The sequence below is a fragment of the Lithobates pipiens genome, unplaced genomic scaffold (assembly GCF_037356315.1).
Source record: "Lithobates pipiens isolate NorthernLeopardFrog02 unplaced genomic scaffold, aLitPip1_a1.2 Scaffold_23, whole genome shotgun sequence".
NCBI lineage: Eukaryota > Metazoa > Chordata > Amphibia > Anura > Ranidae > Lithobates > Lithobates pipiens.
Window position 1 is genome coordinate 254,750,512 of NW_027507785.1, and position 25,096 is coordinate 254,775,607.

Genomic DNA, 25,096 nt, shown 5'->3' on the forward strand with positions numbered 1-25,096 from the left:
GTCCCGTCCCGTGCCTTGCCAGGATCGCCGCTCTTCGTCGGCGCCTCGGCGGCCATTCTACCCTTCAAACGCCGCGCCTCCGCCTCCGCCTTCGCCTGTGATAGGCGGAACACTGAATTTCCCAGCAGCCTGTGTTCCGCCTATCACGGACATCGTCTCATCCTCGTCCGTAGTACGAGGATGAGACGATGTCCGTGATAGGCGGAACACAGGCTGCTGGGAAATTCAGTGTTCCGCCTATCACAGGCGAAGGCGGAGGCGGAGGCGCGGCGTTTGAAGGGTAGAATGGCCGCTGTCTGTCTGCTCGACACGCTGATCGAGCAGGCAGACAGCGATGACTCGAGTATAAGCCGAGGGGGGCACTTTCAGCCTCAAAAAAGAGGCTGAAAATCTCGGCTTATACTCGAGTATATACGGTACAGTGCTGTGAAAAAGTATTTGCCTCCTTCCTGATTTTTTTGCATATTTCTCACACTTAAATGATTCAGATCATCAAAAAATGTTTACTATTACACAAAGATAACCTGAGTAAATCCAAGAGGCAGTTTTTAAATTATTATTTCATTTATTAAGGGAAAAAAGCTGTTCAAACCTGCCTGGCCCTATGTGAAAAGGTAATTGCCCCCTCCCATGCTGAATCATGAATGAACTGTGATTAACCACAATTTTTTGGAAAGCTGAGTTAAATTTCACTTGCCAGATTACTGCCAGACCTATTGAATCAAGAAACTACATAAATAGAAGCTGTCTAACAAAGTGAATCACACTAACAGATCACAAAAAGCCACACATCATGCCACAATCTAAAAAAAATCAAGAACAGATTAGAAACAAAGTAATGTACATGTATCGGTCTAGGAAGGGTTTCAACGCCATTTTAAGTGAACCACGGGGAGAACCATTATCCACAAATGGAGATAACTTGGAACAGTGGTGAACCTTCCCAGGAGTGGCTAACCTACAAAAATTACTTCAAGAGCATGAAGACGACTCATCCAGGAGGTCATAAAAGAACCCAGAACAACATCTAAAGAACTACAGGCCTCACATGACTCAGGTAAGATCAGTGTTCATGATTCAACAATAAGAAAGAGATTGGGCAAAAATGGCATCCATGGGAGAGTTCCAAGGCCAAAGCCACTGCTGACCAAAAAAGAAAAAAGGCATCTCACATTTACCAAAAAACATCTTAATTATCTTGAAGACTTTTAGGCAAATATTCTGTGGACTGATGAGACAAAAATATAATTTCAGCTTCAGAACCTGGACAACTTACCATAATTGATGGAACCATGAATTCTGAGCTCTACCAGAAAATCCTAAAGGAGAATGTCCGGCCATCAGTTTGTGACCTCAAGCTCAAGTGCACTTGGGTTATGCAGCAGGGCAATGATCCGAAATACAACATCAAGTCCACTTCCAAATGGTTCAAACAATGAAAAATTTAGGTTTTGGAGTGGCCTAGTCAAAGCCCGGACTTAAATCCAACTGAGATACTGTATCATGACCTTACACAGGCCATTCATTCTGGAAGACCCTCCAGTGTGGCTGAATTAAAACAATTCTGCAAAGAAGAGTGGGCCAAAATTGCTCCACAGCAATGTGAAAGACTCATTGCCAGTTATCGCAAACGTTTCATTGCTGTTGTTGCCGCCAAGGGTGGCATAACCAGTGTATTAGGTTTAGGGGACAATTACTTTTTCACATAAAGCCAGGCAGGTTTGCACTGCATTTTGTATTTACTCGGGTTATCTTTGTCTAAGAATACATTTTTTTTTTGATGATCTGAGTCATTTAAGTGTGACAAATATGTAAAAAAAATCAGAAAGGGGGCAAAAACGTTTTCACAGCATTGTAAGTGTAAAGGTACTTTCATACTGCTCTGTAGCAAAATCACAGTAAAAACGCATATGCATATTTACCGTGATTTTGCTGTTTCAGATGCATTTGCTGTACGTTTCTGGTGTGTTTATGGGTTGCCTATACCGATGAAAAATGAACTCAATGTGACTCAAAAACTCACCAAAATGCAAAATCGCAGTGTGTTTTTAACGCGATTGTACTGCAATTTCCATTCATTTCAATGGTGCAGTTGTTAAAACAGCATCAAAGATGCAGCATGCAAGACTTTTCAAAACGCACTGCACCTATAATGCAGTGGTGTGAAAAGTTCCATAGGATTTGAAGGGAAACATTTTTCTTGTGTTTTTTTCTTGCAAGGAAAAAATGCAGGAAAATCGAATCAGCGTGAAAGGGCCTTTATATTTCAGATGGATTTTCAGATAGATAATGTTAATATGAAATACATTTTGCACTTTTAGATCAGTTTTAAAGAACTACTGAGCAATAGCTTAAAAAATCTAGGAATGTACAAGCTTCCTATGCTATAATATTAGTGCACTCCATGATCCCTGATTGATGTTTCCATCCACTGTTCTGCAATGGCCAATGCAATGACCAAATGGTGCAGCAAGTGGGCAGGTCAACCTACTAAACCTTTTTATTTGCCTTAAAAAAATGGGAGTATGTGTACATTGCTTTTGGGCTGTACAATGCATTGGCAATATTCCTGTAGTCTTGGGTAATACTTAATTGCTGGACAGGTTCACCTCCACCTAAAAGCAGAACTGCAATGTATATGAGCACCACAAACCAAGCGCTATTGAATTCATTATTAATACTCAAAGCAAACTCCCCCATCCATCCATGTCTCCATGCGTTATTTTACTGAAAAAAGCCCTTTAGAAAAGTACCCTCTAGCATTTCTGGTCATGGTTATCTAGAGTAAGGGCAGATAAAAATGTAGCATTTACTTGTTCCATCTGCCCTTAGCTCCGGAAGACTCCTGGGATGTATCGCATCATTTTCCTAGGCCTGGAAACCAAGGCGTAACTAAAGAAATGTAAAAAAAAAAACACTTTAAAACAAGTAAATATAATATACCTTCCTATCTATTTACTAATTATCTATTTAGTAATTATAGTGGCATTATAGCCACCTTCCGCCGCTCTTCCCAGGCCTCCCATCCCAAAGACCGCTGTGCAAATACAGTGTGACATAAAATATTGCAAGAATCGCCATTTTATTCTCTAGATTCTCTGCTAAAAATAAATATATATATATATATATATATATATATATATATATATTATAATGTTTGGGGGTTCTGAGTAATTTTCTAGCAAAAAAATATGGATTTTAAAGAGGAAGTAAACCCTGATGGGTTTACTTCCTCTTTTTTTCCCTGCAAAGGTAAAGCATAATGGACTACTATGCATCGCATAGTAGCTCATTATGTGTCACTTACCTGACACAGGAGCCAGCGAAGTCGCCGCTGATCCCTGTAGTCCGCCGCATCCATCTTGCTGGTGGCGTCTCGCAGCTCCGACCAATGACAGCGGCGAAGCCGCGATGACGTCACTCCCGCGCGTGCGCACGGGAGTCGCGTCTCGCAGCTCCGCTGCTGCCATTCGGCGAAGCCGCGATGACGTCACTCCCGCGCATGCGCACGGGAGTCGACAAATTAGGCAAATCCATTCTTGGACTTGCCGCAGTTAGTGCGCCTGCGCGCCGCTGTCTACGGCGCATGCGCCGTAGACAGCGGTGCCTGTTTTCGGGCAAATATCTCCTAAACCATATAGGTTTAGGAGATATTGCTTGGACCTACAGGTAAGCCTTAATCTAGGGGTTTACTTCCTCTTTAACATGCAAGCAACAAATGTCAGAAATAGGCTTAGTCATGAAAGGGTTTTAAGTAGCGTTTTTGGTTTGTGGTGCTCAAATGCAGTGTATTTCCGATTTAACAGCTCTTGTGTTGAAATAAATGTAAATAGGAAGAAATATCGGATTACATTTGCTGCTGAATGATTCAGGCAATAAGGACTGGTTCTTTCCTTGAAAAGTTAAAGAGCAACTCCAGGCTCCTTCAGAAAAAAATAAAAGTCAGCAGGTATGAATACATCATAGCTGCTGACTTTTAATATTAGGACACTTACCTGTCTACGAATCCATTTGTGTCTTCACCCCAGCCAAATTTTCAATCAGCTTTCGGATGCTGCCACCGCCATTTCTTGTAAGGGAGACTGGCAGTGAAGCCTTGCTGCTTCACAGCCAGTTCCCTACCATACATGCGCAAAGTGGGGAAGGAGGAGGGGAGCCGAAGTTCCAGGTGACTTCCCTATGGCGAGATCAGCTGGAAGTGGGAGCAGGTACCTGTCAAAACCAGGTACCCGCTTCCCCCCCTGAAAGGTGCCAAATGTGGTAACAGAGGGGGGGAAAGAGGCAAACAAGCGGAGCTTCCCAATTTTGACTTAAAGCTCTGCTTTAAGTCAGATGGATGGTCTAATGGAGTCAGCTATGTCAGGGTTTCCAAATAATACAGATAGTGATAAGCTTTCATACTTTCAAATGGAGTATTGTAAAAGCTTTGTGGGTATTGTTAATAATAGTGTGCACTTGAGGGTTACATGATAACGTGAGGGGAAACTTGAATTCAAAATTAAAAAAAAAACACTATTTTAATTTAATTACTGTCTTCTTGATTGGTTTGGTTGTTTTGAAACTTATAAACATACTGATTGTACCAGCAGCTTTTTTTTGTATGTGTCCAGAATCCCGACAAAACTTTAGTTTATGTCCCCTTGGTTAGGAAATTGCGGAAATGCGGTGTTACATCTATTTCCTTCTCCTTCTCTTGCAGTATTGCTGCTAAGCTGACTCTGGCTGACCTGAACCAAGTGTTGTATCGATGTGATACAGAGGAACAAGAGGATGGTGGTGGATGTTACAACATCCCAAACTGGAAACCTTTGAAATATGCTGGTCTGCAAGGTAAGTGTGATATTATCTCGTGTGTACAGGCACCCCACTTTTAAGTACACAATGGGGTTTATTTACTAAAGCTGAAAAGTGCAAAATCAGGCTCACTTCTGCATAGAAACTAGGGAAGCACCGAATGGGTTTTTTGGTGCCGAAAACCGATACCGAAAATGAAAAATACACTAGGCCGAAAACCAAAACCGATACCGAAACAGCACCGTTACCAAAAATGACTGTTTTTCAAAAAATATTTTTTATACAGGAATGGTCAGAGACTGGGGACATGGTATGGGAGGTGGTCAGAGACTGGGGATATGGTACAGGAGGTGGTCAGAGACTGGCGACATGGTACAGGAGGTGGTCAGAGACTGGCGACATGGTACAGGAGGTGGTCAGAGACTGGCGACATGGTACAGGAGGTGGTCAGAGACTGGTGACATGGTACAGGAGGTGGTCAGAGACTGGCGATATGGTACAGGAGTTGGTCAGAGACTGGCGGCATGGTACAGGAGGTGGTCAGAGACTGGGGACATGGTACAGGAGGTGGTCAGAGACTGGGGACATGGTTCAGGAGGTGGTCAGAGACTGGCGACATGGTACAGGAGGTGGTCAGAGACTGATGACATGGTACAGGAGGTGGTCAGAGACTGGCGATATGGTACAGGAGTTGGTCAGAGACTGGCGGCATGGTACAGGAGGTGGTCAGAGACTGGGGACATGGTACAGGAGGTGGTCAGAGACTGGGGACATGGTTCAGGAGGTGGTCAGAGACTGGCGACATGGTTCAGGAGGTGGTCAGAGACTGATGACATGGTACAGGAGGTGGTCAGAGACTGGCGATATGGTACAGGAGTTGGTCAGAGACTGGCGGCATGGTACAGGAGGTGGTCAGAGACTGGCGGCATTGTACAGGAGGTGGTCAGAGACTGGCGGCATGGTACAGGAGGTGGTCAGAGACTGGCAGCATGGTACAGGAGGTGGTCAGAGACTGGCGGCATGGTACAGGAGGTGGTCAGAGACTGGCGGCATGGTACAGGAGGTGGTCAGAGACTGGCGGCATGGTACAGCAGGTGGTCAGAGACTGGCGGCATGGTACAGGAGGTGGTCAGAGACTGGCGGCATTGGTACAGGAGGTGGTCAGAGACTGGCGGCATGAAAAAAAGAGATAAGTGTGTTGTCCCCTCTGCAGCCAGTGTGCTGTCCCCCCGTGCAGCCAGTGTGTTGTCCCCCCGTGCAGCCAGTGATGCAGCGAAGAGAGAGGAGAGCCGCTTCCGCCGTCTGGTTCAATAGAGCGCCGGGAACATCACAGCTTTCAATAGCTGTGTGTTCCCCCGTCGCGCGCCGTCGCATACAGCCCCTCCCCCTTGTCCGGGGAACTGTGATAGACAGATCACCCGTCCAAACTTATAGATCTCCCATGATGGGCGGCACCAGGGGCGGGGCGGGCTCCGCCCCACCCAGGCCCCGTCCCATTTTCGGCTCAATTTTTGGCTGTTTTTTCCTTTCGGAAAATTGCCAAAAAGGGCATTTTCGGCCGATATGTTTCGGCGGCCGAAATTTCGGTGCATCCCTAATAGAAACCAATGAGCTTCCATGTTTTATTACAAAAGCTTAATTGAACAAGCTGAGGTTAGAAGCTCATTGGATTATAATATGCAGAAGTGAGCCTGATTTTGCACTTTTCAGCTTTAGTAAATAAACCCCATTGTGTACTTAAAAGTGGGGTATGCTTGTACACAGTCCAAACTCATCAGACGCACACACCAGATTGTTCATACAATATACAAGTAATGCATATTACACATCACAATTGTTTGCTTTTCTACCATCATTTACCTCCCTGGCAGTATGATTATGTCAGATTTTTGAATGTCAAAGCAGTACATTGTTTTGTATGGAAATTTGGCGTTTTATATTGTAGGCCTGTAATTCTTAGGAATAACTCACTTAAATCGGTCCAAACAAGAGTCTAGTAGCCATTCCAGGTATGATAAAGTTTGAAACACACAACCATTAATTATATTATAATAAATAACTATAAATAATTATAAAAAAATAATAATATAATACATTGTATTCATAGTTACATAGTTACATAGTTAGTCATGTTGAAACCACAAAAAAAAAAAAAAAAATATCATACAATCCCATATACTCAATTCTATACCCACAGTTGATCCAGAGGAAGGCAAAAAACCCCAGCAGAGCATGATCCAATGTGCTAAAGCAGGGGAAAAAAATCCTTCCTGATCCCCCAAGAGGCAATTGGATTTTCCCCAGATCAACTTTACCTATAAATGTTAGTGCCCAGTTATATTATGTACACTTAGGAAATAATCCAGGCCTTTCTTAAAGCAATCTACTGAGCTGCCCAGAACCACCTCTGGAGGGAGTCTATTCCACAATTTCACAGCTCTTACTGTGAAGAAACCTTTCCATATTTGGAGATGAAATCTCTTTTCCTCTATGCATAAAGAGTGCCCCCTTGTCCTCTTTGTTGACTGTAAGGTGAATAACTCAACACCAAGTTCACTATATGGACCCCTTATATATTTGTACATGTTGATCATATCCCCCTTTAATCTCCTCTTATCAAGAGTGAATAAATTCAGTTCCTCTAATCCAGTGATGGCGAACCTTGGCACCCCAGATGTTTTAGAACTACATTTCCCTTGATGCTCATGCACTCTGCAGTGTAGCTGAGCATCGTGGGAAATGTAGTTCCAAAACATCTGGGGTGCCAAGGTTCGCCATCACTGCTCTAATCTTTCCTCATAGCTGAACTCCTCCATGCCTCTTATCAGTTTGGTTGCCCTTTTCTGCACTTTCTCCAGTTCCCTGATATCCTTTTTGAGAACTGGTGCCCAAAACTGAACTGCATATTCCAGATGAGGTCTTACTAATGGGGGCAGAATGATATCTCTCTCTCTGAAGTTCATACCTCTCTTAATACAAGAAAGGACTTTGCCCGCTTTGGAAACAGCAGCTTGGCTTTGCATGCTATTATTGAGCTTATGGTCTACCAAAACCCCCAGATCCTTCTCCACTATGTATCCCCCCAGTTGTACTCCCCCTAGTATGTATGATGCATGCATATTCTTAGCCCCCAAGTTCATAACTTTACATTTCTCAACATTAAACCTCATCTGCCACATAGTCACCCAATTAGACAGAGCATTGAGGTCGGATATTCAATAATGTAACCAAACCAAAAACACTGAAATTTGCTCAGTCGCTGTCGTCACTTTCAGTGTATGATGATGACTTTCCCCATGAATCACTATCGCTCAATTCTGCAAGTGATTCTAATTCAATATCACACTTTTCTAGCTGGTCTAAAACTGCTTTTGATGTAGAGGGACGCTTTTTGGATGTTATGGACGTTCTCAATTTCCAGGCAGAAAGAACGGTATATATAATATAAAAGTGCAGGAAGGGCACTGGACAAAAGGGAGGTGAAATGGTTTGATACAGTAATGTAATCTTACAGATTACGGTGTACTGTATGTGTTATGTTTTGTGTACATTTTTTAATTTGCTGCCAGGCTCCACCGCCATACATCGCAACGTTTGCAGGGAATGGAGCCCGTAAAAGTGATAAATCAAGCGGAGGACACAGCGGGGGGACATCATAGGATCCTGGGGACAAGGTAAGTAACCTGTACCAGGATACTGCGATGCAATCCCAAGTGTGACTCGGGGTTACCACTCTTGGTACTGAAAATTCACCCCAAGCCACACTCGGGAATACCGTCAGGGAGGTTAAAAGCCATTAACAAAACGTATACAGTGGTCGTGTGGCAAATTTCTCAAATAAGGTAACAAAGAAAGTCTCACATTTCTAACCTTTGTGTTTGACATTACTTAAATAATAACATGTTTTTCTTTGCCAGGTTTAATGTCTGTCATGGTGGACATCAGGCCTAAGAATGATCTGGGGCATCCATTTTGTGATAATCTGAGGTCTGGAGACTGGATGATTGACTATGTTAGCAACCGACTCGTTGCTCGTGGAGGGGCATGTGCAGAAGTAAGTGATGGAAAAGCATGTTTGGAATGACCATTATAGGTAGTGTTGCACTGATACCAATATTGGGGCTGATGCTAAGCTAATAATACTAAGGTTAAGTTCCCACTGGCAATAAGAACAGGCATTTGAGAGGCGTTAAAAAGGCCCCAGTAGTGCTGTTCGCACTAAGCGTTAGCGTCACTTCTAAATTGAAGCCTCATGTCGAGTCAGGAGGTGTTTGAAGCCTTTCAACGTCTCGCAGATGCTCTGGCAGGCAGTTGCAGAGTGATTTTGGGCAGTTAAGATTCGTTCATTTGCTGTAATTGAATAGGCATTTGTGGAGCACATTTAAAGCTCGTCAAACACTTCAAAACTGCCCTTAGGGCATTTAGGAAGCATTTTTAACTCCTCGTTAATGCTTGTAAAACGCCTGTCTAATGGCCATACTAAAGCTCACTGATGCCTGTCTGACGCCCATATTAACGCCATACAAACTCTATGGGAGCATTTGCTGAGCGTTAGAAATTTAATCAAGTGTGAACAAGCCTAAGATTATTTGCAAATGCTCGGATACTGAAACTGATACCTATGAGTTTGGTCCGGTAAGATTTGAAATTGCACTCTATAGATTAGAATGGGACTATTGAGAAAGCAATGCGTTTTTGCTTTGAATTGGCTTTTGTACTGATTTTTCTGTGGGAGGCAGGAGGTGTTTTGTGCAGAGATAGAAAGAGAGCCTGCCGCTGGTGTTTGTGTTCAACAGCTGCCTCAACTTCCTACTGGCTGTGCTTCCTTTGGATCCATCTTTTTAGTGAAGCCCTTTGTGAATCAGCGAAGCTGTTGCTGGCTGGTAGTGTCTGTCTTTCAGAGACCTTTTGGGGGTGCTTTCCATGATTCATCCCTCAACACCGCTCCCTGATAATGTGTGTTGATTGGCGGCTTCACACATCATTCTGGAGGTTACTGACAGACTCCGCTCTGCTGATTTCCTCTACACACATAGAGAGAGACAAAAATGCTGCTGTAAAATTGCATCAAAAAACAGACTGGTATTCATATACAACTGCATGTGAATTGCATGGTTGAATCGCACTACAAATGGTGCGATTTTACATTGCATATATGTGAACCTAGCCTAAAAACAGGTATCAGTAATTGGTATTAGCGAGTACTTGAGAAAAAGTATTGGTACTCGTACTTAAAAAACTGGTATCGGTGCCTCCCTAATTATAGATTTGTTTTAATTCCACCATTGCCAGCAGCTATATAACTTACTTTCCCTGCTGCTACAGATAGGGAGCTGAGTAAAAATAGCTCCATAGGGAAGCATAGGATGCACTCCATGTATCAGTACCGGACAATCTCGCATGGAGGAAGGAATCCATAGCTCTGTGTAAGCTTTGAATCTAGCAACGTACATATTTTGCAGGACTTTACTTTTCTCTTGATGAGGAAAGTAAATGTATGCTAACGAGGAGGGCTAAGCTAAAGTGAACCCATAGTTTTGCATTGTGTAGGGAAAGCACAGGTTTAGTGTAATGAATATTGTTGCAGTGGATCAATATTGCACATTTTCATTAAATAATGGATTGTCCTGTGCATGGGTGGCGGTTTCTGATTTCAATATATTACTGTATATTACAATATATTACTGTGTGTATATTGTGTCATATATTGTGTCATAATGCTTGTACTGTTTGACACTAAAGACATGAACTTTGTTTTTAAGGTTGGCAAATGGTTTACAGCAATGTTCGCCTACTTGAAGCAGTTTCCACGCTACCTTATACCATGTTACTTTGATGCCATAATGATTGGAGCATACACCACACTCTTGGAATCTACATGGAAACAAATGTCTAGGTAAAATAAAAATAAAAACAAAATAATTAATACAGGCATATATGGACACACTGTATTTTAGCCCCTTAAAGTGATTGTAAAGGTTATTATTCTTTTTTTCTGTTTCTAAAATCATAAACATATTATAATTAACTTTTATTGCACAGAACAACTTTGAGCCTCCTCTTCTGGAGTCTCCTGCTGGTGCTGTCCGTTCCTCCACTTCTGTATCCTCCTCAATAGCAAGCTGCTAGGGGGCACAAGTGTGGGCTAACCCCTGAGCCAGGCTATGTGCCTCCATAGGCACGCTCTATACGGCTCAGCAATGTCCCCTGCTCCCTCCTTACAGGATTCGACTGACAGCAGCATGATCCAATGGCTTCTACTGCTGCCTCTGTATCCTGTGAGGCGAGAAACAGAGAGCAGCAATGCTGCACATGGGCACAGCACTGGATCGAGATAGTACTCAAGCAAGTATTTATTGTTGATGGAGGGGGAGATGTAACAACTGGGGCATTTTTTACCTTAATACAGCGAATGCATTAAGGTGAAGAAATGTGCTACCTTTACAACAATTTTAACTTACTCTAGAATTCCTGAAATCATTTTCAGTTAAATTAATGTAATTACCATGATTTTTAATTAGATTTTTGAGTCCAGTTTGAGTTTATTGGCACCCAATACTGGAAAAGAGATCAGCAGTGGGTGTGCCAGTTCTGTAAGCTGATGTAGAGGCAGATATTTATGTAAATATATACAGGAAAGAGAGACAGAAGGTTGGGTGTCACCTCTATAGTCATATTAAGTAAGGGTTCCAAGAAAACGCAGAAGGTGGAGCAAACTTACAGTGTAACTGGAGGGGTAAAAGTGGTGTCACCCTCCTTATGCTGTCATGCCAAACAGCAGTTATGGAACAATGGTTTTGGCATCACTTCGCAAGTCTTTCCCAAGGTAAAATTGTACTTAATCTATGTCTGCAGTTCTATAGCATTGCATAGCATTAACAGTGTTTTATAACATTTACAGCCATGCCCACAAGTTACTGTGTGGCTGCACATATACTATCCCTGTTGAAAGAATACAATACATTCTTACTTTACCTTACTTGCCCAAAAAACAGTAATCAACCTATAATGTGTTCAAAAGCAATTTCTTTAGCACAATAATAGACAAGGAAAACATAATAAAATCATTTGCTTATTTCAATAAAGAGAAATTCATATAATACACACAATGAAAATAAAACAACTTTCAGTGGGGAAGGGTTAGGACTTCTGCTATGCTTTTAAAGTGTTCATAAAGGCTAATAACAATTATTCCTAAACATTGTGCCACCCCCATCCTCCTACCTATCCTACCTGTATATTATGGATCAACATAAATTACCTTTTTTTTTTTAAATCCGCTTGCGTGATCCCGCGACTCCAGCACCCCATTTAAGGGAGTGCTTGACAATGGATGTAAATGCACCCACCTGCTCCCATTACTCAGCCGTTCTCTGTGCCCCCTTTCCCCTGCAGTAGCTGTTCTCTTAAATAGGGAAGCCAGATCTGGTGGATCAAGTGACTGGACCTGATATCATTCGCAGCTAAGACAAACCACTGAACACATCCGCCCATACTTTTAGAGTATCTATACATAGCTGAATAAATATATAACCTAAGTATTTCTATTTTCTATTTATTGGCCTTTAACTGATTTGTCCCTTTCTAAAGCTTTGTACAGAACGGGTCTACATTTGTGAAGCACTTGGCTCTGGGATCGGTGCAGATGTGTGGAGTTGGCAGATTTCCTACCCTGCCAGTTTTGTCTCCCTCTCTTCCAGATGTGCCCTATCGAGTCAATCTCATAACACAGGAGAAGGAGCAGTGTTGTCCTTCATTAGCTGCTGGTAAGTATTCCACCGTGTATAATGGCTGGATATGTAGGTAGATGTTGCCGAGGCTGATATATTCCATCACTGTGTGTGATTAAAGTGGAAAACCTTTACCTTTGGCTGTTCAGGGAGGTCTGGTGTGAGACATCCCAGCTGATCGGTATCGGGGATCAAATGTAGATTTTTATCAATAATAGTGAAAAACTTTTTCAAAAGACACACGTAATTCATGTGCACTAGAAGCCTAAAGTCGAGATCAGTGCACAATAGACTATGATGGGATAAGATGGGCAGTCAAAGATGAGTAAACAATACTATAGATTTATGGACATGTTTTACCACCAGTCAATAATTCGATTTTGGGCTCAATGCTAGTAGAATTTCTCATATACAGTTTACATTGGTCTTTATTTCTCTTGCAGGTCTTCCACATTTCTCCGCTGGGATTTTCCGTTGCTGGGGCAGAGACACATTCATCTCTCTGAGAGGGTTACTGCTAATCCCTGGATGCCACATTGAGGCCAGGTTAGGGAAGATTCTTAGTTTACAATAACGGTTTATAATATCCTCTATAATCTTATACTGTTTTGATATTTTTAAAGTGGTTGTATACCCTTTTTTTGTATTTTTACCTACAGGTAAGCTTATAATAAGACTAACCTGTAGGTAAAATGAATATCTCCTAAACCTGTACGGTTTAGGACAGGGGTAGGCAAGCTTTTGAGCACAGTATTGCAAAACATGTTTTCACAGAAATTGGGCGTGCCGATTTTATAACAAAAAATGTCAACTTCAAACTCTTAATCACGAAAAGGATTTTTTATAAAGTAATTGCTGTAAATTGCTTTAGTAGTGAGAAATTAACATCCTGCAGTCTCACACCTCAGATCAGCCCCAATTCCTGCACCTTCACATCTCAGAACACTGTATCCCCTGTTCATCTGCCCCACCACTGTACTACCCTGCACATCTGCCCCACCAATGTACCCCCTTTCTCATCTGCCCCACCACTGTACCCCCTGCATATCTGCCCCACCTCTGTACCCCCCTACTCATCTGCCCCACCTCTGTACCCCCCTACTCATCTGTCCTACCACAGTACCACCCTGCTCTTTTGTCCCACCACTGTACCACCCTGCTCTTCTGTCCCACCACTGTAACCCCCTGCTCATCTGCCCCACCAATGTCCCCCCTTTCTCATCTGCCCTGCCACTGTACCTCCCCGCACTTCTGTCTCACTGATGAACCATCTTCTCATCTGTACTAACAATGGACTTATCTGCTCATCTGCCCCACCACTGTAACCCCCTGCTCATGTGTTCCACCCATGTACCTCCATTCTCCTCTGCACATCTGCCCTGCCTTTGTACCCCACTGCTCATGTGTTCCACCCATGTACCTCCTTTCTACTCTGCACATCTGCCCTACCACTGTAACCCCCTGCTCATGTGTTCCACCCATGTACCTCCTTTCTACTCTGCACATCTGCCCTACCACTGTAACCCCCTGCTCATGTGTTCCACCCATGTACCTCCTTTCTACTCTGCACATCTGCCCTACCACTGTAACCCCCTGCTCATGTGTTCACCCATGTACCTCCTTTCTCCTCTGCACATCTGTCCCACCACTGTAACCCCCTGCTCATCTGCCCCATCACTGTAACCCGCTTTCTCATCTGCTCCACCAATGTACCTCCTGCACATCTGTCTCACTCCTGTAACCCCCTGCTCTACTGCCCCACCTCTGTTCCTCCTGCTCTTCTGCCCCACCTCTGTACCCCTTGATCTCCTGCCCCACCACTGTGACCCACTGCTCATCTGTCCCACCAATATACCTCCTTTCACATCTGCCCCACTGCTCTACCTCCCTGCTTTTTTGTCCCACCACTGAACCCCCTTTTCATCTGCCCCAACACAAAAAACCCCCCTGCTCATCTGGCCCAACACTGTACCCCCCTGCTCTTCTGTCCCTCCTGCTCATTTTCCCCACCGCTGTACCCTCTTCTCATCTATGATAGGCGTGATATGCAGAGTGGTGAAAGGAAGCAGAGATGAGACACATCTACTTGTCCTGACACACTCATCCTGCTGACCCACCTCTCGCATCCAGCCCACTTGCTTGTATGGGATGTATGTGATGTCACATACAAGCCTCTGAAATTGAAGCGCAATGATGAGCTCAGGTCAGAGGCGTTTTCTGAAAGCAGTGGGCCTGTGTGCAGGATCATAAGTTGGGCCCCGCAGCTGAGAAAAAGTGCAGCGCTCTGCGCCACAGGAAAATTTGGGTGTGATTTTTATTGCGCTGAATACTGGCTCTGGCTTAAAGGGACACAGAGTGCAGGGTTCAGCAGTAAGTGACCCAACACTAATTCCACAAACTGTCACCTGATTGGGGTTTTCTCAATCACAGTGAAATCCTTTCATTCTGAGATTGGTAGTGGCAACAAAGCGAGTCATCTTCCTCCAGATGGTGGGCGGGGCTAGCAGGACAGTGATTGGCTTTAGCAGTGACCAATGACAGTCCTCCTCCTTCTGGAAACAGGGACCGCCCCCCTAGCAGAACTGCACCCAATCTCTTTCCCATCACAAAAGCTGACGATCACAGCTATGGCAAAGTTAGAAAACCAATGTTTGCCATCTTTTACAATGTGCGGGGTCACAGTGCCTCCCCCTCAGTGCACGCGCGGCGTGGGGAATTCTGGAACTGGAATGCATTAGTATCTCACTGACACTTCCCTGCAATGCTCTGCTGATGAGGCTTTGTGTGCCGCTTGTGGCACCAGTGTCGGGGATTGCCTACCCCTGGTTTAGGAGATACTCACTTTGCATGCAGCTGCTGACGTCAATGGCACATGTGCTGCGAAGGTCTGGCAGCGTCTGCCAGACCTTGCCGGAAAGAAGTCTCCCGCGTTCAACCGCGAGAGGGACAACATCGCGGCTCTGGCCATTTACAGTGCCGGAGCCGCGAACCCGGAAGACGCGCTGAGGGGAAATGTCAGCTCCCTCGGACTGGACGAGGATCAGCTGCCAACGCCCTTCCCAGCGAGCGTAGGCTTATATATGCAGCCTTAATGTAAGTGGGTCTTTATTCGTTGGGCCACATATATGCCCCGCTGTGTTTGTGCACCTGGATACACTAAGTAGCTGTGATGGTATGTACAGTTTACTAACCCATATCAAAGTTGCAAAACTGTTTTCAGGTGTTCATTTTTGTTTTACCCTCCGTAATGAAGGGATTAAAGAGCTTGTTTGTCTATTGTTGTCATTATACATTCAGGAACATTATTCTCGCATTTGCTGGAACCCTGAGACATGGGCTCATCCCCAACCTTCTTGGTCAGGGCACCTACTCTAGGTATAACTGCCGTGATGCTGTGTGGTGGTGGCTTCAGTGTATACAAGATTACTGCAACATAGTTCCAAAAGGCAAAGAGATCCTCAAGTGTCCAGTCTCCAGGATGTACCCCAAAGATGATTCTCCTCCTACAGCTGCAGGGACAGTGGTAAGCTTTATAAATTTTTTTTTTTTATATATATATATATTTTTTCACTGAAATTTAGCTTCCAGTACCAGGTTGGACGCCCTTTTGCCTTCAGAACTACCTAATTCTCCATGCATAGATTTAACAAGGTGTTGGAAACATTCCTCTGAGATTTTGGTCCATATTGACTTGATAACATCCATGATGCCAATCTTCCGTTCCACCACGACCCAAAGGTGCTCTATTGGATTGAGATCTGGTGACTGTGGAAGCCAATGGAGTACATTAAGCTCATTGTCATGTTCAAGAAACTAGCGGTGGGATGATTTGAGCTTTGTGACATGGTGCATTATCCTGCTGGAAGGAGCCATCAGAAGATGGGCACACTGTAGTCATAAAGGGATGGAGATGGTCAGCAACAATACTCAGCTAGGCTGTGACATTTAAACATTGCTCAATTGGTTCTAGGGGGACAAAGTGTGCTAAGAAAATATGCCCCGCACCATTACACCACCACCAGCCTGAGCCATTGATACAAGGCAGGATGGATCCATGCTTTCATGTTGTTTACGCCAAATTCTGACCAAACCATGTGTATGGTGCCGCTGAAATCAAGGCTCATCAGACCAGGCAACTTTTTTCCAGTTTTCTATTGTCCAATTTAGGTGAGCCTGTGCCAACTGTAGCCTCAGTTTCCTGTTCTTAGCTGACAAGTGTGGTCTTCTGCTGCTGTATGGGTCTCCCTCTGCTCCAAAAACACTCTAAAGAAGCTCATATACCAAATTTTGGCACTGAGCCAAGCAGGTTTTGCGATGAGCATTTTTGTGCATTTTGTAACACAGAAAAAAAGCTGTAAACCCGTTACTGCTACCCTCATTTGGGGTACCAAAGTGTGTCATATGTCCTAGTGCATTTTTTTTGTGTCTGTAGAAATGGGGCCAAAATAAGTTGCATTTCTGCCCATATTTCTGCTACCCCCAGATGTGAACGGATGCCTCAGATTTATAATCAGTCAGATTATTCAGATTTAGCCAAACAATTTATGGAAAAATCCATTAAAATAAGGATGGTCTTGAAAGTATGGTACTAGTGTGGTAACTTTAAGTAAAAAACATTTCTCACACACACACACAAACACACATGTGTGTCTATACAGTATGTTAGGTCTTAAAAATACACTGTGGTATTGATTACTATTTTAGGATTGTCTGTATTTTTATATAGGATCAGCCACTCTATGATGTTATCCAAGAGGCTCTGCAGCGTCACGCTCAGGGAATCAACTTCCGAGAGAGGAATGCTGGACCTCAAATAGACCGCAACATGAGGGATGAAGGTGAGTGTATTACAGCATTAATTACTGTATAACGTCTGTTATTTTTAATTCTATTTGAGCTTTCCTTTCTTAATACTCTTTGATATTGGTGTGCAGGATTTAATATCAATGCAGGCGTTGACCCAGTGACAGGCTTCGTGTTTGGCGGTAATAGGTTAAACTGTGGCACCTGGATGGATAAAATGGGGGAGAGTGAACGTGCCCGAAATAAAGGAATTCCAGCAACACCAAGGTACATAAATCCCTCAACTGTAGTACAGCTTGTGAGAGTTTGCTATCTATTCACAAGGAAAGATTATGTTAAGCTTGAGGCTTGGTTCACACTGCAGCTATGCGGGAACCCTGCAAATCCACTGCAGGTTCCTGCATCGCATATCTCCCAGTGGCAGTTCACACTACCCTATGCAAACTGCTGGGAGTGTCAATTAAAAGTTAATGACACCCCCAAATCAGTTTGCATATCGCAGTGCGAACCGAAAATCCGTACAGGCATCTGATCACACCCATGCGATCCAATTCTGCTGCAGAACAAAAAAAGGGTCCTGTGCAAGTTCGGTAGAAATGCGATACAAATTCAGCCATATTATCTGTATGGCTGAAATCGTATTGCACAGAGATTGCATGCGATTTTCACTGCAGTGCGTTGTGAATCACATCCGATGTCAGTGGGATCCGACCCCTAATGCCCATGCATCCTGATACTATGGGAGGATTTACTAAAATTGGTGCTCTCAGAATCTGGTGCAATCGGCTTCTAACTTCAGCTTGTTTAATTAAGCTTTGACAAGAAAATCTGGAAGCTGATTGGCTATTATACACAGCTGCACCAGATTTTGCACTTTCCAGCTTTAGTAAATCACCCTCTAAGGGCCGGTTCACACTATTGCGATGGCAGACATCGCATTTAATTCGCAGCACACTACTGTTCACATTACATGTAATGTCTGTGCGGTGCGATGTCAGCCATACAGATAGTATGACTGATATTGTACCGCATTCGGTGCAAACACGCACAGGGCGCTTTTTCCTGTTCGGACCAGAGTTGGATCGCATGTGTGTTCCCACTTATGCGATCCAATTCATGTCCAAACTGTCAGTTCGCAGTGCGATATGTGAGCTGAAATGGGGGTGTCGTTAACATATAATATAATATAATATGACACTCCCCAGCAGTTCGCATATGGCAGTGTGAACTGCCGTGCATGTTGGGTGCGTTGCGGGAACCCGCAGTTGATTCGCAGGGTTCTCGCATCGCAATAGTGTGAATCGGCCCTAAGAGTCCATAACCTTTCCTATCCAGTACATGCATGTTTTTTTCCCAGTATATTAAAGTGTTAATACACCCTCAGTGTGAGATGCAATGTACTGTATACAGTACTACAGGAATTACCATGTTTCTGTTTTGCTTTCAGTCTGCGTCTGTCACTTGTTTACATTCTGCCTTAGACATTTCTCTGTTTTGAGGGTGGCTACAGTCCTTTGCAGGGTCCCACAGAGACACCCCTACAGAGCCACCCTTACGTGTGTGCCTCAGCCTGTGACATGGCACACATGCACCTTGTTATCAATGCATAGGGTATCATGGCAGACATATGACCATAATGTATCGTCTAACGTGCGCTCATCTCAGCTTGGGACAGAGGCAAGCATGCGCTGCGCAATCAATGAGGATGAGGGACCATCTGTATAGCTATGTGGGTGGGTCGGGGGGGGGGCAAATGTGCTTTGCTATCAGAGGGGGTGAGGAACCTAATATTGCTCAGGTGAGCAGTCATGTAACCTCTACAGTGTGCGCTCCCTGTCCCTTCCTGTCCAAAGGGCCAAGCAGCAACACTGATCCACAAGAATAGAGTGTCAACAAAAAAGAGATTGGGGATATAGTTTCAAACAGTAGATGCTTTAAAATTCCTTGGTGGATGTGAATACTTCAAGATACGAAATGCTACTCTAAAGTTAAAACAGAAAAATGTATTTTATGTTTTGTATGTGTGTCGCACGGGCAAAAGCCTCTTACACACGATCAGATTTTCGCATGAACGAACATCCTTTTTTTTTTGCATGCTAGTCTCATGTCGAAAGTGAAGAAGTTACTAACCATATTAAAATTCTTGTACGATGGAATACAACTTCAGAAGTGGCGTAATGTGTTCACTGACTAGTTTTGTATGCATTCTTTTGTTTGTAAAAATGCGTAGTCTTGCTCTTACGATTTTTTTCATTCGAAAATCGTACTGTTTAATCGAAAATCAGACGTTGAGGTCGTGTACGACAACATTTTTATAGTCTGCACATCCAGCTTTTGTCTGACTGAAATTCTGACTGTAAAACTGAAATCGGCTGTGGAAAGCACCGTACTAACGATCTGAAAATCGGCGGACAGCTTGTCGTACAAAATTTTCCATCCGATTTTCGTGTACGGGTCCTAAGTCTGCCAGCTGACATCCTTTCATAGGTACAAAATGGGGTTGATTAACTAAAACTGGAGAGTGCAATATCTGGTGCAACTATGCATGGTAGCCAATCAGCTTCCAGGTTTTTTTGTCAAAGCTTAAAGCGGGATTCCACCCTAAAGTGGAACTTCTGCTGATCGGAACCCTCCCCCCTCCGGTGTCACAATTGGCACCTTTCAGGGGGGAGGGGGGTGCAGATACCTGTCAAAGACAGGTATTTACACCCACTTCCGGGCATAGACTCCCACGGGAGTCTATGCCTCTTCCTGTCCCTGCGCACTGTCTGCTGGGGCACACACGGGTCCCAGAGACAGCGCGGACAATTCCTATTGCGCTCTGCGACTCGCGCATGCGCAGTAGGGAACCGGGAAGTGAAGCCGCAGCGCTTCACTTCCTGATTCCCTCACCTAGAATGGTCGTGGCAGCAGCCGAGAGCCGAGCGATTGATCGGCCTCGGCTGCCGGCATCGCTGGACCCCGGGACAGGTGAGAGTCCATTTATTAAAAGTCAGCAGCTGCAGTATTTGTAGCTGCTGGCTTTTAATATTTTTTTCCACAGTGCAATCCCACTTTAATTAAACAAGCAGAAGTTAGAAGCTGATTGGCTACCATGCACAACTGCACCAGGTTCTTCAGCTTGTTCAATAAAGCTTTAACAATAAAACCTGGAAGCTGATTGGTTTTTATGTGGAGCTGCACCAGATTTTGCACTCTCCAGTTTTAGAAAATCAACCCCATTATGTGAATTTATTTCATCTTTGTAATTTGACAGCAGGTGGTTTTGTTTCAACCTTTCTAGACTCCGAGATGTAACCTCCTGCTCCTACTTTGGGAAGAATATATAGTAATATTTAAAATAAACGTGAAGAGGCTTGATTTTATTTCCTATGATGCGTTAGTAAAACTACAGAACAAGCCTGGCTAGTACAGTACATGTCCCAGCTGTAAATTACTGAACTTGTCTGCACTACTAGTGTGAATACAGCAGGTGGCGATGTTTCAACGTTCATTTCTTATTAGGGATGGATCTGCAGTAGAAATTGTCGGCCTTAGTAAATCTACAATGCGCTGGTTAACTGAGCTCAGTAAGAAGAATGTGTATCCATACAAAGGAGTCAAAGTGCAGAGAGAAGGTGAGAAATTGATACAACTTCTAACATCTCAAATAATGTATAATATGCTGTATATTTCCTGCTTTCTCAGGTTCATATTGTTATTTTTCACAAAGGTAATTAGAAGCCCTGTTTAAAGGGGTGTTCCAGCGGAAATGTTTTTTTTTTTTTAAAGTCAGCAGCTACAAACACTGTAGCTGCTGACTTTTAATAAGGACACTTACCTGTCCAAGCGCCGCCATCCTCACTAAGGGAAACAGGCAGTGGAGCCTTGCGGCTTTAGTTTTGAAAGTTTTTAAAGGCATTCGTTTTTGTTTTTTTCACTAAACTGAGACTATATCATCCACCATAAAAAATAAAAATAAAAAATGCAAACATGTTATTGTCTTGTATCATTTCTTTAAAGTGGAACTTCACTCCCCACATCAAGATTATTTTTAATCCTTGTGCTGGTAACATTAGTACATAGAAAAGTATTAACTTGTTTTAACCACTTAAGCCCCGGACCATTTTCCAGCTAAAGGACCAGGCCCCTTTTTGCCATTCGGCACTGCGTCGCTTTAACTGACAATTGTGCGGTCGTACGACGTGACTCCCAAACAAAATTGGTGTCCTTTTTTTCCCACAAATAGAGCTTTCTTTTGGTGGTATTTGATCACCTCTGCGTTTTTTATTTTTTGCGCTATAAACAAAAATAGAGTGTAAATTTTGAAAAAAATGCTATATTTTTTACTTTTTGCTATAATAAATATCCCCCAAAATATATAAAAAAAACATTTTTTTTCCTCAGTTTAGGCCGATACGTATTCTACATATTTTTGGTAAAAAAAATCACAATAAGTTATAGAGTTATAGCATCTACAAAATAGGGGTTTTATGGCATTTTTATTAATATTTTTTTTTTACTAGTAATGGCGACGATCAGTGATTTTTATTGTGACTGTGACAATATGGCGGACACGGATAATTTTGATACATTTTTGGCACCATTGGCATTAATACAGTAATCAGTGCACTGATTACTGTAAAAATGTCAGTGGCAGTGAAAGGGTTAACCACTAGGTGGCAGTGTAGGGGTTAAGTGTGTGTGTGTTTGTGTTTTTTTTTAACTGTAGTGGGGCGTAGCTTGGCGCCTGACGTCACTGATCGTCTTTCCCTATAACAGGGAACAGCCAGTAGGAAGCATGAGGAGAGGTTTGTTTACACTTACCTCTCCTCGTTCTTCGGCTCTGTGACCCAAACGCGGGACACCGGCGGCGATCGGGTCTGCGGGTCCCGTGGCCACGGTCACGGAGCTGAGCTCCGGACCAGGTCGTGAGTGTGCCGCCGGCGGGACACGCACGACCCACGGCTGGGCACTTAAAGGGAACGTACAGGTATGTGATTGTGCCCAGCTGTGCCATTCTGCCGACGTACATCGGCGTGAGGCGGTCCTTAAGCGGTTAAACTTTTTTTTTTTTTTACATTTGTTACGTCCTGGTTTCTTGCCTAGGCAAATGATGTCATACATCCCAGGAGTCTTCAAGTGGGTCAACAACTGAGTTACTTTATACGTAACTTAGGAGTCTTCATTAGAGAAGGAGGGGTTCTCAGCTCAACATTCTCCTGCATGAATGCTTGAGCTAAGGGCAGATGGATTCCAGGAAGTAAAGGTTGCATGGATCATTTGCCCTTACAAAAGATGGCCACGGTTATAGCTACTAGGGCATGTTTTTCAAAGTACAGTGGAACCTCGGATTGCGAGTAACGCGGTTAATGAGTGCTTGGCAATACGAGCTATTATTTTTTTTAAATCCTGACTCAGGTTGCGAGTGTTGTCTCACAAAACAAGCAGGATTCAAGCCTCTACGGTGTGCAGTACTGCATTTGGCCAGAGGCGGGGGGGGGGGGCACCAGAGACATTCGGAGCCGCTTGGAATACTCTGAATCACTCTTTTCCCGAGTGCATCCGAGCGGTCTCCAAGTATTTCCGAGCCTCTCCAGCACCCCCCCCCCCCCCCAGCCACATGCGGTAATGCATGCAATAGAAGTCAATGTAGAACGAATTATCTTTGTTTCCATTGACTTCTATGGGGAAACTCGCTTTGATATGCGAGTGCTTTGGATTACAAGCATTCTCCTGGAATGGATTATGCTCGTAATCCAAGGTTCCACTGTAATTTCTCAACAAAATAAAGCATGGAAACATATGGGGGGGGGGGGGGGGGGGGTGGTGAAGGAGTTTGCTTTGAATATTAAAAATTATTTAAATAGTGTTTTTGGTTTGCGGTGTTCAGATGCAGTGGAGATCCGCTTTGATGGTCTACAACACATGCCTGTAAAGTACGATTATACATTCTTAGCAGAAATGTCAGTAACGCTACAATGCATTTCCTGTAGGACGGATTTCCTAACACATGTAGGGAGTGTCATTGGATTACGTTTGAAGTGTCTTCATTATGGTTGCAACATCTGAGTTGATTCTTGTTTCTGCTGTTTAATTCAGGGAGAGAGGTGTTATTGGCTTTCTCTGAGTGGAACCAGCACATTCAGGATCATTTTGAGAAGTACTTTTATGTCTCAGACGATCCTTCTGACCCCAATGAACAGCGTCCAGATCTGGTTCACAAACGTGGCATTTACAAGGACAGCTATGGAGCCTCCAGCCCCTGGTGTGACTACCAGCTGCGGCCAAATTTTCCTGTGGCCATGGTCGTGGTGAGTGTGAAATGTATGATTTCATTTAGGAGACATAAAACCTTCTGTTTGCTAAATATGTTCTCCAGGTTCATTTACATAGAAATATACACTATTCATTACTCAGGTACTTTAAGTCCTAGGACCACATTTTTGATCAGTTTGACAATCAATATAGTGAAATGATCAGATTTGATATGCACTCGAATGATGTCGTTTTCCCAGTAGGAAGTGTTCTCTTTTTTTGTAAGGGAGGAACAGTGTAAGCAAGGCATGATCTGCAAACCTCCAATTAACGTTTGAATCATAATCATGACACAACCTGCATGGAGTTTGCCTGAGACTGACGGTCTCTTCAAGAAAAATCCAGTTTGTCTTTGGCTAAAACTGCTGCCTTCTGTTCTAGGAACAGGTATTCCTTTATCTCTCTGCTCACTTCTGTATGGTTTTCCAGTTTTGAGATATCCTCTGACATCCTTCCTGGTGGTGAAGAAGGATGTTTAATTTGTCACTAAAGTCACATGATCAATAATCAAACAATCCATAAGAACCTACAACAAAGCCGAAGCTGGGGTGTGCCTTCCTATTTTTATAGATCATTCAATGATTGAGTAAAACTACAGCACTACAACCACATATGAACGGGGCTGGTGCAAGGATTTTTGACACCCTAGGCCAGTGATGGCGAACCTTGGCAACCCAGATGTTTTGAAACTACATTTCCCATGATGCTTAACTACACTGTAGAGTGCATGAGCATCATGGGAAATGTAGTTCCAAGACATCTGGGGTGCCAAGGTTTGCCATCACTGCCCTAGGCAAAACCTAATTTTACCGCTCCGCCCCGAGTTTAGATTTCTGATTGTGCAGTGCAGTCTCCTGTCATCACTGACTCATCCAGATCTATGACAGCCATCACTACACAGATGTGACAGGTACACTTGGCCTTGATTCACACTATAAATTGCATGTAATTCACACGAGATTCTGTGTGGTGTGATTTAAGCCTTTCATTTTGAATGGGCTCAAATTTTGTCACATTGTACAAAAGTTGTGCAGCACCTATTTTGGAACTGCACTGCAAGCGCATTGCATGGTCCATTTGTACCATGTGATCAGATGCAGGCAAAACATTACAGACATTCACTACAGATTGCAAGGGCAATGCAATTTAAATGTGGTGTGGAAAATGCACATGGATGGTGGGTTTCCTGCACCGTGTTATAGTGTGAAATAGGACTAAGAGCCTGATGTGTGAGGGCCAGCCCTGTCTATGCCAGCAATCACCAGGCAGGATGGACAGGATGAATCCCTAGATCCCTCATCTATGTGTACTCCAGGCCTGGCCAGTGATCAGGGATAGTAGATCAGAGATGGCTGAACAGTGATTTGTACAATTATGGAGGATTTCCCCCTCCAAAATACAAACAAATGTAGCAGCAATAAAGATTAAAGAATTGCTGCTACTAATAAAATAAGTTAGAATGTGAGATGTAG

At 43.6% G+C, this 25,096-nt stretch overlaps 1 protein-coding gene across 6 annotated transcripts in view; it reads left to right on the forward strand.

Moving 5' to 3' along the window:
• Window positions 1–25,096, forward strand: part of AGL (amylo-alpha-1,6-glucosidase and 4-alpha-glucanotransferase) — a 171,619-nt gene that overhangs the window by 131,068 nt on the left and 15,455 nt on the right. For all 6 annotated transcript variants that reach the window (XM_077453051.1, XM_077453050.1, XM_077453049.1 and 3 more), the window contains exons 21-30: window positions 4,700–4,830; window positions 8,712–8,848; window positions 10,557–10,690; window positions 12,385–12,560; window positions 12,968–13,070; window positions 15,822–16,047; window positions 17,251–17,362; window positions 17,459–17,594; window positions 20,832–20,944; window positions 23,409–23,620. In XM_077453051.1, coding sequence (XP_077309177.1) covers window positions 4,700–4,830; window positions 8,712–8,848; window positions 10,557–10,690; window positions 12,385–12,560; window positions 12,968–13,070; window positions 15,822–16,047; window positions 17,251–17,362; window positions 17,459–17,594; window positions 20,832–20,944; window positions 23,409–23,620 — 1,480 coding nt within the window. The remainder of the gene's footprint in view (window positions 1–4,699; window positions 4,831–8,711; window positions 8,849–10,556; window positions 10,691–12,384; window positions 12,561–12,967; window positions 13,071–15,821; window positions 16,048–17,250; window positions 17,363–17,458; window positions 17,595–20,831; window positions 20,945–23,408; window positions 23,621–25,096) is intronic.